Here is a 17,303-nt window from a genome sequence, read left to right on the forward strand (position 1 = left end):
TACCTGACATTTTCTTAGTCGCATCCTACAGCAAAAGCCATGGTCCGCAGAGCGCCTCCAAACCATCAAGAGGGATCTCAATGTCAAAAGGATCTCAATGTCAAAAGGTATCAGTCAGGAGAAGGGTACAAAATAATTTCCAAGGCATTGGATATACAATGGAACACAGTGAAGATGGTCATCATCAAGTGGAGAAAATATGGCATAGTGACATTACCAAGGACTGGATGTCCCTCCAAAATTGATGAAAAGACGAGAGGAAAACTGGTCAGGGAGGCTGCCAAGAGGCCTTCTGCACCCGATGGCTTGCACCCGAGGGTTCTTAAAGAACTCAGCCAGGAGATAGCCAGACCATTGTTCTTGATCTTTATGGATAGTCTACAGACATGTATGGTGCCAGCTGATTGGAAAAAAGCCAACGTGATACCAATATTTAAAAAAGGGCAGAGATATATCCTGGGGAACTATAGGCCAGTTAGCCTAACATCAGTAGTCTGCAAAATTTTGAAGGGGATGCTAAGGGACTATATACAAGACTTTAGTAATGAAAACGGTATAATTAGTAGTAATCAGCATGGATTCAAGAAAAATCGTTCTTGCCAGACCAATCTATTAACCTTCTATGAAGAAGTAAGCAGCCATCTAGATAAAGGAAGGCCTGTGAATGTGGTGTATCTGGATTTTGCAAAGGCATTTGACACAGTTCCCCACAAACGCTTACTGTACAAACTGAGGTACGTGGGTATGGACCATAGGGTGAGTACCTGGATTGAGAACTTGCTCCAGGGGTGGGTCCAGACGGGGGTGATAAATGGGGAGTTCTCGGATTGGTCGGGGTGTGGAAAGTGGAGTCCCCCAAGGATCTGTCCTGGGACCAATCCTGTTTAATTCATTCATAAATGACCTAGAGGATGGGATATCCAGCATAATCTCTGTATTTGCAGATGATACAGAGCTAAGCAGGCCTATATATATATATATATATATATATATATATATATATATAATATGATGTTGTAACCTTACAAGCAGACCTGAACAAAATAATGGGGTGAGCAACTACATGGCAGATGAGGTTTAATGTTGAAAAATGTAAGGTAATGCACTTGAGTGTCAGAAATACAAGCGCAAGTTACTTGCTAAGGGAGGAACCTCTGGATGAATCTAAGATGGAAAAGGACCTGGGGGTCCTAGTGGACAACAGGCTGCAAGCAAAGACAACAGAATACTGACATGTATTAAAAAGGGGATTTATTCCATAAATAGATTATCCTCCCACATTACAAGACTCTTGTCCGGCCACATCTTGAATATGCTGTCCAGTTTTGGGCACCGGTCCTCAGAAAGGATGTGCTGGAACTGGAGAGAGTCCAGAGAAGGGCAACAAAGATAATTAGGGGACTGGAGGACATCAGGTATGAGGAAAGACTGCAAGCATTGAACTTCTTCTCTCTGGAAAAGAGACGCTTGAGAGGAGATATGATATCAATGTACAAATCCTGTACTGGTGACCATAGCATAAGGAACAAACGTTTCAGAGATAGGGAATACAATAAGACAGTGGTCCTCAACTCCGGTCCTCAGGGCCCACTAACAGGCCAGATTTTAAGTATTACCTTGGGGAGATGCAGACTAGAGTACTGCAATCACTGAGCAGCAAATTATATCACCTGTGATGTATTTCAGTTATCTTGCAAACCTGGCCTGTTAATGGGCCCTGTAGGCCAGGGTTGAGGACCACTGAAATAAGACATGGGGCCACTCCCTAAAACTAGAAGAAAATCGGTTTAAGCTTAAACTACGTAAGGGGTTCTTTACTGTCAGAGCGGTAAGGATGTGGAATTCTCTACCACAAGCAGTGGTATCAGCAGGGAGCATCAATAGTTTAAAAAAAAATATTAGATGGGCACTTTAAAGACCCCAACATACAGGGGTATATGATGTACGATTAACAGTAAACGTACGCACACACACATCATAGGTTGAACTGGATGGACTGATGTCTTTTTTTCAGCCTCACTAACTATGTAACATTAAAGGAGCTGCAGGAATATCTGGCAAGTACTGGCAGTGTGGTACATGTGACAACAATTTCCCGTATTCTTCATGTCTGTGCTATGGGGTAGAGTGGCAAGACAGAAGCCTTTTCTTATGAAGAAAAACATCCAAGCCCCACTAAATTTTGCAAAAACATATCGGAAGTCTCCCAAAAGCATGTGGGAAAATGTTATGGTCTCATGAAACCATGGTTGAACATTTTGGCCATAATTCCGAAAGAGGTTTGTCGCAAAAACACTTCACATCACCAAAAGAACACCATACCCACAGTGAAGCATGGTGGTGGCAATATCATGCTTAGGGGCTGTTTTTCTTCAGCTGGAACAGGGGCCTTAGTCAAGGTAGAGGGAATTATGAACAGTTCCAAATACCAGTCAATATTGGCTCAAAACCTTCACCTACAGGTTTCTGCTAGAAAGCTGAACATCTTTCGGCATGATAATGTCCCAAAGCATACATCCAAATCAACAAAGGAATGGCTTCACAAGAAGATTAAAGTTTTGGAATGGCCCGGCCAGAGCCCAGACCTGAATCCAGTTTGAAAATCTGTAGGGTGATCTGAAGAGGGCTGAGCACAGGAGATGCCCTGTGCAGACCGAGTTGCAGTGTTTTTGCAAAGAAGAGTCGGCAAATATTGCCAAGTCAAGATGTGCCATGCTGATAGACTCATACCCAAAAAGACAGTGCTGTAATAAAATCAAAAGGTGCTTCAACAAGGTATTAGTTTAAGGGTGTGCACACTTATGCAACCATATTGTTTTAGTTTTTTATTTTTAATTCCCTCCACCTAAAAATTTCAGTTTGTTTTTTAACTGAGTTATACAGTTTATAGGTCACATTAAAGGTGTAAAAAGTTCTGAAATGACTTGTCTCATTTTTTTTACATCACAGAAACCTGACATTTCAACAGGGGTGTGTATACGGAAAAAGGCAGAAAGTTGTGGGACTTTGAGTGAGGTTTCCAGTCATGAATAGTAATATGAAATGTTATAAAATTTAATAATTTATTACATATTTCATTGAGGATACAGCAATATAAGAATCAATATAAACATTATACAAATCAAAAGCTGAACATGAAGTATATCAATTCATAAAAATATATTTTTACATAATAATCAGTCAATGAATAAATAAATCCGTCAAAAACTAGTATATATAAACAACATGTAATCAGTCTTCAAATGGTATATCTTCATATCTTATAGGCTCTACGCGTTTCGTGGCTCATTGTCCACTCTTCAGGAGCTAATTTGAGACATTAGGTCTGTAAATGTAAATTAATATCCAATAAATATAGGAAAATAACAAAAAAATAGCGAAAAAATAACCAATGCTCCAGAGTAAATAAAAAAAAAAATACTACTTATTAAGATAGTTAAAAGGGCGAAAATTCTGAGAGGGGAGGGGAATCATCCCCCCACACACAGCAACTGTCTTACCCGGGGCCGAGGCAGGTGTATTGGCCGAGGTAAGAGCGGGGGAGAAAGAGATGGCGGGGTAGCTGAAATGGTTCCAAAAAAGAAAGGATATGGGCAAAGACATCATTTGAATCAACAATGATGAGAGAGCACATCATGGCCAGAAAAGTCTGAAAAGAAGTCTGAAAATAAGTGAGAAAAAGTGGTTTCAGAATTTATATAAAATAATAATTTGATTATATATTCATCATAATTATTATGTGATTCAATAATGGTTGTATAAAAGGGGTGTGTATACGTTTTATAACCACTGTATGTCTACTTGGATACAAAGGCATGTCTTGAGAAATACAGATGCCTTTGTTTACAAACAAGTACAAAAATCCACAAAGCCAACACTGAATCCATTAACCGCTTGCCGACTGCTCACAGTATATTTACTGCGGCAGTCAGCCCCTCACAGGCAGAGCGACGTAGGTCTACGTCGCTAGCCTGTGAGGCTCTGGGGTGCGAGCGCGCGCCCCCGCGCGGTCACGGACCCCCCCGCGCGTGTGACCGGCGGACCCGATGTCCGCCGGTCACTCGGCAATCATCGGGGGAGAGGGAGAAAGTCAGGCGGCTGATGTAAACAAGCCACCTGTCATTCTCCCCTGTTTAGAAACACTGATCACACGGTTCTACAATGTAGGACCGTTGATCAGTGTTCCTACAGCTCAAGCCACAACCAATCACAGTAAGAATCACACCCCTAGGGACACACACAGCCCCTCCCTCTCAAATAAAGTTAACCCCTTCACTACCAGTGTATTTTTACAGTAACAGTGCATATGTATAGCACTGATTACTGTAGAAATGTCACTGGTAACCCCAAAAGTGTCAAAAATGTCAGTCAAGGGTCCGATCTGTCCGCCGCATTGTCGCAGTACCGCAAAAAAAATCGCAGATCGCCGCCATTACGCGTTTAAAAAAAAACAACAAAAATGAAAAAAATCTTTCCCTTTGTTAGTAAACGCGATAACTTTTGGGCAAACCAATAAAAATACGCTTTTTGCGATTTTTTTTTTTTTTTTTACCAAACGTATGTAGCATAAAACAAATTGGCCGAAAATGTTAAAAAATTTAGATTTTTACATTTTTTTTTGGGGAATTTCATATAAAAAAATGTGAAAAATATTGTTATTTTTGCAAAATGTACGCTCTTTTTTTTTTTATAGCACATGATCAAAAAATCGCACAGGTGACCAAATACCACCAAAAGAAAGCTCTGTTTGTGGGAAAAAAAGGACGTCAAATTCGTTTAGGTACAGCGTCGCATGACCGCGCAATTGTCCGTTAAAGTCACGCAGTGCCGAATCGCAAAATACCCCCTGGTCTTTTAGCAGCCAAATCCTCCGGGGCTTAAGTGGTTAATAAATCTTATTTGTACTTATCAGGTAAAAGAAAGTTGTAACCTGCTAACATGTTTTAGTAAAACTGAACCTATCATTACAACTACTTTGTGCATCCAGGTGGATTATACCTTGTTTTCTTTTCAGGACAAATTGGGCTTTCGTTTGGTTGAAAGTAGTTGTGGATATCTCCACTTCTTCCCTTTTTTTTTTTTTTTTTTTTTACATTTAGCTGTATTTTTCTTGTTACTACCATAACCTACCACCAAAGAACAACCCTAAATAAATTCCCCTGCTCCTGATGATAACATGTTATTTGTTGTTTTTTACCCATAGTACAGTCCAGAAGCAATAGTGCAAATTTTGCGTTTTTTTTTTTCCTACCTAAAACACACAGACACTGATAATAAAAAAAAAACGAAATCACGTCCAAAAATATGCTGACCTTGACCTTTTGACCCTTACTTGACCCAAACAATAACCCTAGCACTAACCTAGATCAAACCATGAACTGGGTATTTTTTCTTTCTTTATTTTTTTTTATGCACCCCCCTCTGCAAGGAAAGAGAAAGATACAATGTATTTTCCCTCCCCATTCACAGAGTGAGAAACACAGGGGTGGGCTTCACAGTGACGAATCCCTGTGGTAGCCAATTAGGTAACCACAGCGATCAGGTGACCCCGAATCGGGAGTTCCGGTGTAACGTTAAAAAACCATACCCCGTGAAGAAACCATACCCTCGTCACTTCCGGTCTGAAACAGCTGAGCAGCGCAGTAGTGCGCATGCTCAGAGCCCCGGATACGTGATTGAAGAAGAAAGAATTTGAGAAGTGCGCATGCTCGGTGGGCATGAAATTATCACAGCACTGTCTCTAATGTTATACTTGCGGCGGGTACATTAAAACACTTCGGGTGCAACATAAATCATGTCCTCTCCTAGCGCTGTAACTTCCCTCATCTCCGGTAATAAATATAAAAGCGGCGGCGGGTGTATGAGACGTAAATGTGACGGCGATCGCGGCTCCGTGATCCGCTTTTATATTTATTACCGGAGATGAGGGATGTTACAGCGATAGGAGAGGACATGATTTATGTTGCACCCGAAGTGTTTTAATGTACCCGCCGCAAGTTTAACTACCGTGAGAAATCCATACCCTCCGTAGCGGAACCGGAAGTGACGAGGGTATGGTTTTTTCACGGAACACCGGTCCTGATCATTAGTATGGGGCCCGGGGCTCTCAGTAAGACCCCGGTCTTCGTGCTGGGAGCGCGCTGTGCCGAGTAGTACTGTACAGAGGAGTACTCTAATGGCCCTATGTGTTCTTGGATGAACGCTCAAAATAAAGAATGTTTGTTCCTGGCATTTGTCCTTGAAAACATTGGGCCTTAACCTGTGTACCATTCAATACACTGCTCAGCCCTGTCCAGCCATGGCATAGACTTTGACAGGCTGCAGGCATCTTGGCTGGATGCTGCCCCTGTGTCTCCCAGGTGCACAAAAAACCCTGGGATTGAAGCTAGAGCAGGTAGATGCCACTTGCACAAGGGGCATCTACCTGCTCTAGCTTCAATCCCAGGGTTTTTTGTGCAAGTGGCCTAATAACTAAATATCTTTAGGAATTTGTCAGTTGTGGTGTCCTGTGCTTTTTAGTTTATTGATATGTGTGTGTAAATTTGAATTGTAGTTCCAGGGTGAGACCACTCTGCTTTTTTTTAGTTCAATAGGTCTAAATCTGAAAATATGTAGCTTGCATGGTGCAATGGAGCTCTCTCTGCTTTGCTCTTGTATAATCTGCTTTGTCCTCCAGCATGGTGTGAAAGTTGGGTAGTGGGCTTGCAAGTCTGCTACCATGTAGCTTTTTAAAGAATATTTTTATAGCTGTGGTAAACCTTTTCAGAATCTCACGATTGTGAAAATGTGTCTTGTTTTTTTTTTAGTTTCAAACTTTTTTATTGAAGATATAAAACATTACAAAAAGTATTACAGAACACATGTATAAAGCAGTCCAACAGAGACCAAGTGTGATGAACTGTGACAAATACAGAATAAACCAGAGTATCGCTTGATTTCGTCGGAGACTAAACATTCGACAAGGATTGTCAATAAACCTGATGGCTAATATTGTGTGTCCAGCCACCAATTAGATAGATAAACAGTTAGATCAAGGTGAGGGGCATGGACGAGTGTAGCCGAGAGTATACTGTGCTCACAGAAATGGGTGTCAGGCATTAGGTGGGTTTGGGGGATTAATAGAACAGATCTTGCTGGTATTTATGAGGAAATATTTGTGAAACAGGAGCTACATCTTGTTTGGTAGCAGGGGCAAGCATTGTCGAGCTTCTCAGTTGTCTCTGTATAGTGAATTTGATGTACTACTAACAAGCCTATGAGGTGTGTATACATTAAGTCATTGTGGAGAAAGGAAAAATGGGGGGGGTGGAGGGGGCAGAAGGTGGGGGAAGGGAAGAAGGAAGGGGCAGAAAGAGAAAGGGGGGGAAGGAAAAAAACTCCCCCTGGCTCCCGCCCTCCAGAAAGCCGCCTTGTCAGCATGTTCGGATGAACATCACATTGTAAATAGTTTTGGTTGGATATTTACTTAATTGTTTGTGGGGTAGTTGGGGTTGGGTATTAAACAATATCATGGTGCGTTAAAGACTTTATGTCCTGGAGAGCATATCATGAAGGTGTATACCAGGGGATGAGGCCAGAACATGGAGCAGGATCATGGTGTTTCTAAGAAACTAAATGAGAGTATGCTGCAGTGGATTTGAAATGAGTCCAGCAAGCCCAATTGGAAATATAGGCCTGGGGGCTGTCTCTCGACATATGTCTCTTCCATTTCGGCTATTTTGTCCAAAGTGATGAGCCATTCTTTAGTGGTGGGGGGATGTACGGTCTTGTTTTATTGTGCTAGATTGCTTTTTAAAGTGGGGCTCCACCCAAGAGGGGAAATCTAGTTTTGACAGGTACCCACTTCCGGTTGGGCTGCCTAGGCGATCCAAGCGGAATTTCTCCTCTCCCCCTCCCTCCTCGCAATCTTTTGGGACACCTCACAGGTCTCAGATTGTCCAACCATTGAGGAGGCGCAGTGTGACTCACGCATGCTTTTTGCTTTTGTTTTTTTGTGCTGTGTAAATTGTCCAGAGAACATCGCTGAAAATGAATTACTTTTAATGCCAAATCTTTCTTTTCTCACAGGAGGACCATTTTCTAGGATTTGGCCCAGATGAAGATGTTAAAACGCGCAGCCCTACAAAATTCCCCACAGGTATCTAAATTCATTAGATTTATTGTGTTATGGCCCATTCACATATGTGCTCACTGTCCGCTTCATTAAAGGCCTGTGTTGAAGGGCTTATATTTGTGTCAGATGAGTTTCATATTCCTATACCAGGTGTATGGGTCTATAAACACTTTTGAAACCATTCCAAAAGAGGTCAATGCACCCATCAATGAATTCTGAAAGACCATCTAAGCATTTTGCCTTCAACATCCTCTTATATACCCAATCTTGTGGCCGACTTCTGTGTTCAGGATTCCTGTGAATGATCCTGGAAGTGTTAAGTTCTGAACTCTTCTTTGTTAGTTTCATTGCAGCGTTGGGTTCCAGGTAGGGAGTTCATTGGCACTGTGACCAGCACACAGGGTAGGCATCAGGAGCCTTGGATCCCTAATTTCTCATTAAAGGTGGACCTGCTTCACACAAAAACAACAAAAAGTAAGATGTAAAAAAAAAAAAAAAAAAAAATTATAGATATATAAGATATAATATATCACGTTACCCTATAAACTGGTGTAGTGCTGTGTACAAAGTTGGAAAAGATGTTCCTTTTGAGTTCCTACTATTTCCTACGCTAATGTAACTTAACTTAATTTTTAAGATGTTTTTTCTATATACATATTGAATTGAATATACAGCATTTCTAATATTTGCTATTGTTGATGTTGGCATCTTGTATAATAGTTGTTACACTAGCATTTTTTTAAGCAAAAGTTGAAATATTGCTTAACTTTATCACTTTATATAAATATGTTGGCTATGTTCTGCACTTTTGGCTTTGCCTAGCAGCGTGCAAGAGTTTGCTTTAATAAAAGTTGATTGTACTGGTGGATTTGCCTTTTTTTTTTTTGTTTTTCTTCAGTGAGGTTTTGCTTTAAATATAATTAACATTCTCTAGTGATTAGCACTCCAGATCAAGTTGGCGTTAAAATAAAAGCAGTTTTATTGAAAAATAACTTCTATTTCTTCCCTTTACTGATGCCTGTGAGGGCACAATTGAGATTTTAAAAAAGAACCTAAATTCTTATGGGACATTAACATTAATGTACTTTGGTGTTACTAAAGCATAACTCATTGCACTTTAAAGAAAAAAAAAAATATATACTTAATAAAGATTATTTAAGAGCGGAGCAGTGCATTTTTCTTTACTTAAAATAAATTTATACTTGCCTGCTCTGTGCAATGAATTGGCAAAGTGCAGTCCGGTGCGTCCTTTTCTAGAGTCCCTGCTAGCACGGTCTGCTCCTCAAAGTGAGTTCTCTCACACCCAAGCCGGGCTGTGTAGTTCCATAGGCACACACAGCATGGTTTGACCACGCCCCCTGCTCCCTCCTCACAGAATTAAACTGACTGCAACAGGAAGAGCAGGGAAAAAGACATTTAGTTAAAACCAACCCATTGTTGCGTTGTTTTTTTTTTTTTAAATCAAGAAAAGTTTTATGAAAAACAAAACGCAAAACAATAGGCATTACAAATAGAGTAATTCCATGACATCAGGCAACTGCAAAGAACATTACATGTGTTAATGAGTAAGCACGTTAATACAAGCATAGTACACCTTGGCCATATAAAAGTCTGTACAGTGTCCACCTTGATATACATATTCAGAGATGTAACCCCCTCCTTTGGCATCTGCTGTAGATCATAGAGTTATATTCACTAGACTGAGTCCTAGCTTAACCATGGAGTAGTTAACCCCTTTATGTTGGTAGATGGTGCTTCACTAATCTAAGGGTTCCAACCCATGCATTGTATCCATTCTTTGTGAGAAAGAGCATCTGTAGACTCCAGTAACTGAGTATTACCCTCCTGGCTTAAAAAAGCTCTGGCTACCGCCTCTCTTGTGGGAGCCAGTAACGGAAAGTCATCTAAAATGCCTAAGAGGCCTGGTTTAGGATCAAGTGGTATGGATATCTGAAAAACAGTATTGTTAGTGTTCAACACTCCCACCCAGTAGAGATGTAACTTGGGGCACCGCCAAGTAAAGTGAATCAGGTCCCTGTGATCCCTTGAACACTTGCCACATATAGGAGATTCTATAATGCACGTTTTGTGCAACCTGGATGGAGTGGAATGAACCCTCAGGAGTAAATATATTTTGCACAAGCCTCTGGGTTACATTAAGGGAACATTGGGGAACTGCCTGTAAAGCCTCCCCCATTGATCATTAAAAAAAGGGCTGAGATCCCTTTCCTTTCTCTCGCCTACCTTTAAGGGATACAAAGTTAAAAAGTCATTTGGCAGCTTTGCTTAACATCTGGAGATTATTCCCTTGGGAGAGACCGTCTCAGTTATCATATTAAACACTGGTGTGGGGGATTGTTGCCTTTTAACAGCCATGCCCATGCCTGATCTGTATACCCAGGTATTTAAAGAAACAAGTAATGGGAATTGGGCATGAGGGAGTGATAGCTCATAAAGGATTATTATCCAGTGCAGGGGTCTCTTTGCTTGTTTTTATCCAGCCCTCGGGGGAACTGTTCTTTTCACTGATATGAGATGCTATTCCTGCCACTGGCACCAGTAATGGGGCACTATTCCTGCCACTGGCACCAGTGATGGGGCACTATTCCTGCCACTGGCACCAGTGATGGGGCACTATTCCTGCCACTGGCACCAGTGATGGGGCACTATTCCTGCCACTGGCACCAGTGATAGGGCACTATTCCTTCCACTGGCACCAGTGATGGGGCACTATTCCTGCCACTGGAACCATTTAATAACATTTCTTTTTTTTTTTAACTCCCACTGACCACCAAGATTATGGTATTGTTTACGTCCACCAATGCCGGGGAGTTTTCTACTCCAACTGGTTAGTCCGGCCTCCCTAAGGTTTGAAAGGAAGTTAATTGGACCTTTGTTTCAAACATTTGGAGAGCTCTGATCTAATTACATCAACTGTGAACAAATAAACAAATTCACCTGCGCTGTGGCAGTGGTGAGTCTCTGATGCTCCGGGTAGAAGTACAGATTTTGCTGCCCTCCTGGGGTCAGGGAAAACCCGATGAGAACACTATATAAATAACATAAAGAGGGTGCACTGACCTTGTGCACTACCCAAATGGAGTTTATTAAAAAAGGAATGAGAAGAAATATACGCAAACATTAAAATTTGTGTGTTAAAAGCATATCGATCCACAATGGACCCAAAGCAGCCAGGACATTTCGGACAATGTCCAGCATGCAAGAGGACCTTCCAAATGGCTGACGCGTTTCAAGGAGTGGTCCCCTCTTCTTAAGAGCCAGACCCACTCCTGAAGAAGAGGGGATCCCCCCCCTCGAAATGCATCAGCCATTTGGAAGGTCCTCAGGCATGCTGGACACTGTTGCTTATCTGCCGAGGACGACACAACATGATCCAGTGCATCCTGTGCAGATAGCCAGGACTCCCTTGCAGGGTCCGTGGGATTGTCTATATATATACCTTGCTCTAATGACATACCCGTTGCTCAAGCTCAACTCTTAAACCATGCGTGTTACATTTTAGCTCTATTAACTCTGCTTCTAGAAATGACTCATAAGAATGCTTTAACCACTTAAGCCCCGGAGGATTTGGCTGCTAAAGGACCAGGGGTTTTTTTGCAATTTTTTACTGCGTGACTTTAACGGACAATTGCGCGGTCGTGCGACGCTGTACCTAAACGAATTTGACGTCCTTTTTTTTCCCACAAACAGAGCTTTCTTTTGGTGGTATTTGATCACCTGTGCGATTTTTTGATCACGCGCTATAAACAAAAAAAGAGCGTAAATTTTGCAAAAATAACAATATTTTTCACATTTTTTTATATGAAATTCCCCCCAAAAAAAAGTAAAAATCAAAATTTTTTAACATTTTTCGGCCAATTTGTTTTATTCTACCTATGTTTGGTAAAAAAAATCGCAAAACGCGTATTTTGATTGGTTTGCGCAAAAGTTATCGCGTTTACTAACAAAGGGAAAGATTTTTGTCATTTTTGGTGTTTTTTTTTTTAACGCGTAATGGCGGCGATCTGCGATTTTTTTTTCGGTACTGCGACATTGCGGCGGACAGATCGGACCCTTGACTGACATTTTTGACACTTTTGGGGGTACCAGTGACATTACTGCAGTAATCAGTGCTATACATATGCACTGTTACTGCAAAAATGACACTGGCAGGGAAGGGGTTAACTTTATTGGACAGGGAGGGGTTAAGTGTGTCCTAGGGGCGTGCTTTCTACTGTGCAGGGACATTCCTATTGGTGTAAAAGCAAAGATCAACCGTTCTACATAGTAGAACGGTCAGATCTTCACTTTTACACAGGGAGAACTGACAGGCAGCTTGTTTACACAAGCTGCTCTGTCTTTCTCCCTTCACAGGAGCGATCGCAGTGTGACTGGCGGACATCGAGTCCGCCGGTCACACACACTGACTTGCCTGTGAACGAGCCGCGGCGGGCGCGCGCCTCGGCGGGCGCGCGCCCGCCCGCGATAGGCTCGCAAGTCAGTGACAGGCGAGTGACGTACCGATACGTCACTCTGCCTGGCCGGGGCTGACCGCCGCAGTATATAGTCGTGCGGCGGTCGGCAACCGGTTAAAGGCATCCCATCTTTGTGATATATATTAACTTGGTCTTGATGGGCCGCCAGAAAATCAGCTATAGAACGATGTATAGTGTCATGTGAGGGAAAAAGTTTAAGCCAAAAGACATTGTTTCCACGGGGCAGGCAATAGGGAGGTTGTAGGCTTTACTGCATGGTGAATCCCCAAGGGGGAATGGTCTGAAATTCCTCTAGGGAGGTAACTAATGCTCGAGAGGTAGGGCAATAAGAATGCGGACTAAGATCAATGCGAGATGGGGACATATGGGATTTGGAAAAACATGACAACTGCTTCTCTTGTGGGTGCTTAACACACCAGAAGTAAATCCAACCCACCTCATGCAGGAACTTATACAGGTTTGTATCTCATAAAATTAGAATATCAAAAAGTTATTTTTTTTCAGTAATTCAACTCAAAAAGTAAAAATTGTATTTTATATAGGTGTGTTACACACAGTGATATATTTCAAGCATTTCTTTCTTTTAATTTTGATGAATATGGCTTACATCTAGTGAAAACTATAACACTAACACCAACCAACAACCAGCAGCTGACATAGTCCCCCAAATCATCACGGACTGTGGAAAAAATTGCATTTCATTTGGAAATCAAGGTCCCAGAGTCTGGAGGAAGGGTGGAGAGGCACAGAATTCAAGTTGCATGAGGGTCAATGTGAAGTTTCCACTGTCAGTGATGATTTGGGGAGCCATGTTATCTGCTGGTGTTGGTCCACCTGTGTTTTATCAAGTCCAATGTCAGCGCAGCCCTCTACCAGGAAATTCTAGAGCACTTCAGGCTTCCCTCTGCTGACCACCTTTATGGAGATGCTGATTTAGATTTCTAGGAGGACTTGGCACCTGCCCACACTGCCAAAAGTACCAATACCTGGTTTAATGATCATGTTATCACTGTGCTTGATTTGGCCAGCAAGCTCATCTGACCTAAACCCCATAGAGAATCTGTAGGTTATTGTCAAGAGGAAGATGAGAGTCACCAGACCCAACAATGCACATGAGCTGAAGGCCACTTTTAAAACAACCTGGGACCATAGCACCACAGCAGTGCCACAGGCTGATTGCCTCCATGCTATGCCGCATTGATGCAGTAATTCATGCAAAAGGAGCCCTGACCAAGTATTGAGTGCATACTATACTGCAGGGCTTGACAAATTTGCTTTGAATCTAGGAGCCAACTAAAAAAGTTAGGAGCCAGTTTTTAGCATAGCGTTTGCTGTCAGCACCTGGGGCAAGGCAAGTAATTTGTGCCCCCTACCCATAACTTACAGCAGAGCGACCAGTCAATAACTCTAATGTAACATTGTTACCTCAGGGTTATAGGCTGGCCAGAAAGAATGTCATTAAAAACTCCTTTTTATGCCAAATGCATCATCACTGCGGCATGTAAAACACCTTCATCTGCCTATTGTAGCTTAAGGGTGGCCATTGGTGGGTGGCAAAAACATGTCTCTACTGCACATTTTTACCACCAAACTGCACATCTAAATGAAGCCTTAGTGACACTTGAAATAAAATACAAACAAAAATGATGAAAGAAGTATCCCAGTGTTGCTGATCTTCTGCTGTCTCTTTGCAGCTGCTTTCTGCCTACATGTGTGTCTCCCGGGGTGACTCCATTGCTCTGGTAGGTTTCTGGTCACCATGAAATACTGGAGCCCAGCTGTACATAAAGATTGGTTATTGTTGATTGTACCAAGGGCTTTATCAGGGGACATAGAAGCATTCTTCTAAAGCATATCTACCTGCCTTATCTCTCCTACTCCACTTCAGCGAACATCGTAAACTTTCCAAGGAGTGCCGTTCAGCGTGTCACAGCATGGACACAGGAACAGACAGCCCAGGCAGCTCCCCTGCTCCATCCTCCACCAGAAAACCTCCTGCTAAGAGTACTCACAGTCCGCCCCTCCACCTCACTCTTTACCGAGGTTTGACCTCTCCCCACCAATCCCTCCTGCGCTGTCTAGGTGGGCTCTGGGTGGAGGAAGGCCAGTTTGGGGGTGATGCGGCATGAGTAGCAGAAGAGAGGAGCCATTCATCATCGGACCTTGTGCGGGGATTGGGGAGGAGAAGGGGACAGCAGCCGCCTGAGAAGAGGAGACCGGTCCCCTCCCCTCCCATGTCACTCACAGCTGGACATCACACCCTGGGGAAACCACAGAGACCAGGGGATACGGGGGGGGGGGGAGGAGAGAAACAAGTATGAGCTGCCCGGCACTCTGAGCTGCATGTTCGAGGCATCGGGAGTTGCGGCGAGTGGGCTAGCGGTGGTCCAGGTGCCAGGACGCAGTTTCTTGTCGCCTGACCTTGCACCTAGGGTTTGTCAAGCCCTGCTATACTGTACATGGACATACTTTTCAGTAAGCTAACGTTTCTGTATTAAAAATCCTTTTTTTTTTATTGGTCTTCTGTGATATTAGTTTTCTGAGATACTGAATTTTGGGTTTTCACTTGCTTGTAAGCTATAATCATCAAAATTAAAAGAAAGAAATGCTTGAAATATATCACTCTGTGTGTAGAGCATCCATCTATATAAAATAGGAGTTTTACTTGAATTACTGATATAAATCAACTTTATGATGATTTCTAATCTTATGAGATGCGCCTGTATATTCCCCACATTGGGAGGAAGATGTTTATCCAGCCTGGGGTGAAGGTAGCCATTAAAGTCACCCATCAGTAGGAGAGGCAAATCTAGTTTATCCAACAGGTACGCCAGTAAGATTTGCAAGCCTCCCCTGTAAATCACAGCAATGACACATCTCAATGCATACAATTGACAGTGCGGGAATATGTACTGCCCTTTAGTATCCACAGACCCATTTAGTTCCTGAAATACAGTAGCCCCCTCAAATTGGATGAATCAGTGGAGTGATAGGACCAGACAGCCCAAGAATATTGTGTACAAGGCACATTGTCCCTAGTAAAGTGAGTCTCTTGATATGCCACACCTGTGAGATGGATGGATTATCCCGGCAAAGGAGGAGTGCTCACTAACACAGATTTAGCCAGATTTGTGAACAATATTTTAGAGAAATAGGCCTTTTGTGTAAAAAGTCTTAGATCTTTGAGTTCAGCTCATGAAAAATGGGTTCAACAAGTGTTGCCTTTATAATTTTGTTCAGTGTATATAGATTTCACACGCACCAAGTGTTAGAAATGCAGAGTCTTTTTAAAGATTTGAAGAAAAGAAGCTTGAAGCATTGCTTAAGACATGAATTGAGTCCAATGCCAGGTTTAGGTCTCCCCTGCTATAAAGTTTCTCTTGGCAAAATTCGGGGAAGTTGTCTAGGAATGCTTCTAGCAAGTGTATTGATTTGGTATTTGTTAAGTAGAGATTAGCCAGAGTCACTAAAGTGCATTCAGGAACACCTTTTAGGAGAAATAGTGACCATGCTCATTAGCACACCTGAGTGACATTTCATGCAGTGACAGAGCTCACATGCCTCTAATTTCAGTTAAGAAAACAAAGGCATATTTTATTTTTCCTGGTTGAAAGTAAGTTTGTTTGAGAAATACCATGTGCACTCTTTCCCCCTCAGGCCACCCAATACTCCTCGTTTTTAGAGACATTCACACATTCAATATAAGTGAATTTGTCGGCTGTTTAGGAACGATGTTATTTATGTGGGCCATATGGCCATAGCAAGTTATGTATTACTTTCCTACTGCGAAAGTGCTGGGATGGAAAGTGGAAATGTCTGAGAGATGGGGGATGGAGAAAGGAAAATTGTAAAAAAAAAAAAATAATGGGGAGGAAGGAACAGAAGCTTAGAAGAGTGGTAGGGTAAGAAGAAGTAAGTATGAATTAAAGATCTAAAGGCATACTTTGAACCTGGGCTATAGAATGATGGAAAGACATCCACAGTCCAGTATAAGTATGGTGGGGGGAGTCAACAAGAAACTAGTTAAAGTTTTGCCATATTCACTTATGGGGAACACGTAACAGTCCCTGTATAGTCTGAAAACCTTTTTTTCTCTTACGTCCTCTGACAGACGCAGCCACTTCATAGTTTCCTCACAAATGGGTAATGCGCCACCTACAGGAGTAGACTAGGCAGTGAAACTATTTAGAAAAACTTTTCACTAGACAAACCTTTTAGGGGCTGTCCCCTCAGAAATTACCCCAGCCACATCCAGCTTATTAATAAGTTTTCTTGCTGCCTAGTTTAGGAGTAGGACCTAGGTTTCCCTGCTGGGACTCCGGACTCAGTTTTTTATTTTCTTTGAGAAATGTTTCTGTTTATTTTTCTTTACTCACTATCGCTAGCTAGTGTCGTTGGGATCCTCCCAGGGAGCAACAAGCTACAGCCAGGCTGAGGTTTTGCACTGGATAATCTAGATCCTTATGGTCTCCCAGCCTGGCCAACGAGCATGCGCAGGTTGTGGTCCGCCCAGGCCTTGCCACGACGGTGCCCCGACGGATGGGGACGAGCCTGCGAACAGAGATTTTTCGCCTGGGACGCCTCATCCTGGAATGCCCTGGCTGCAGCGTACCCTTCTTGGCTGGCAGCACTCCCCGCTCAGGGTGGGAGGCGAGCTGCGTTGGAGCGGAACCTGCAGTCCATGGTATGGTGAG

General features: G+C 42.5%; 1 protein-coding gene across 1 annotated transcript in view; it reads left to right on the forward strand.

The window, feature by feature from the left end:
- KMT2A (lysine methyltransferase 2A) overlaps positions 1-17,303 on the forward strand; it is a 342,071-nt gene that overhangs the window by 69,271 nt on the left and 255,497 nt on the right. The window contains exon 2 of the mRNA XM_082273407.1: positions 8,068-8,137. Coding sequence (XP_082129533.1) covers positions 8,068-8,137 — 70 coding nt within the window. The remainder of the gene's footprint in view (positions 1-8,067; positions 8,138-17,303) is intronic.

This window comes from Pelophylax lessonae (genome assembly GCF_965119305.1).
Source record: "Pelophylax lessonae genome assembly, chromosome: 12".
Lineage (NCBI taxonomy): Eukaryota > Metazoa > Chordata > Amphibia > Anura > Ranidae > Pelophylax > Pelophylax lessonae.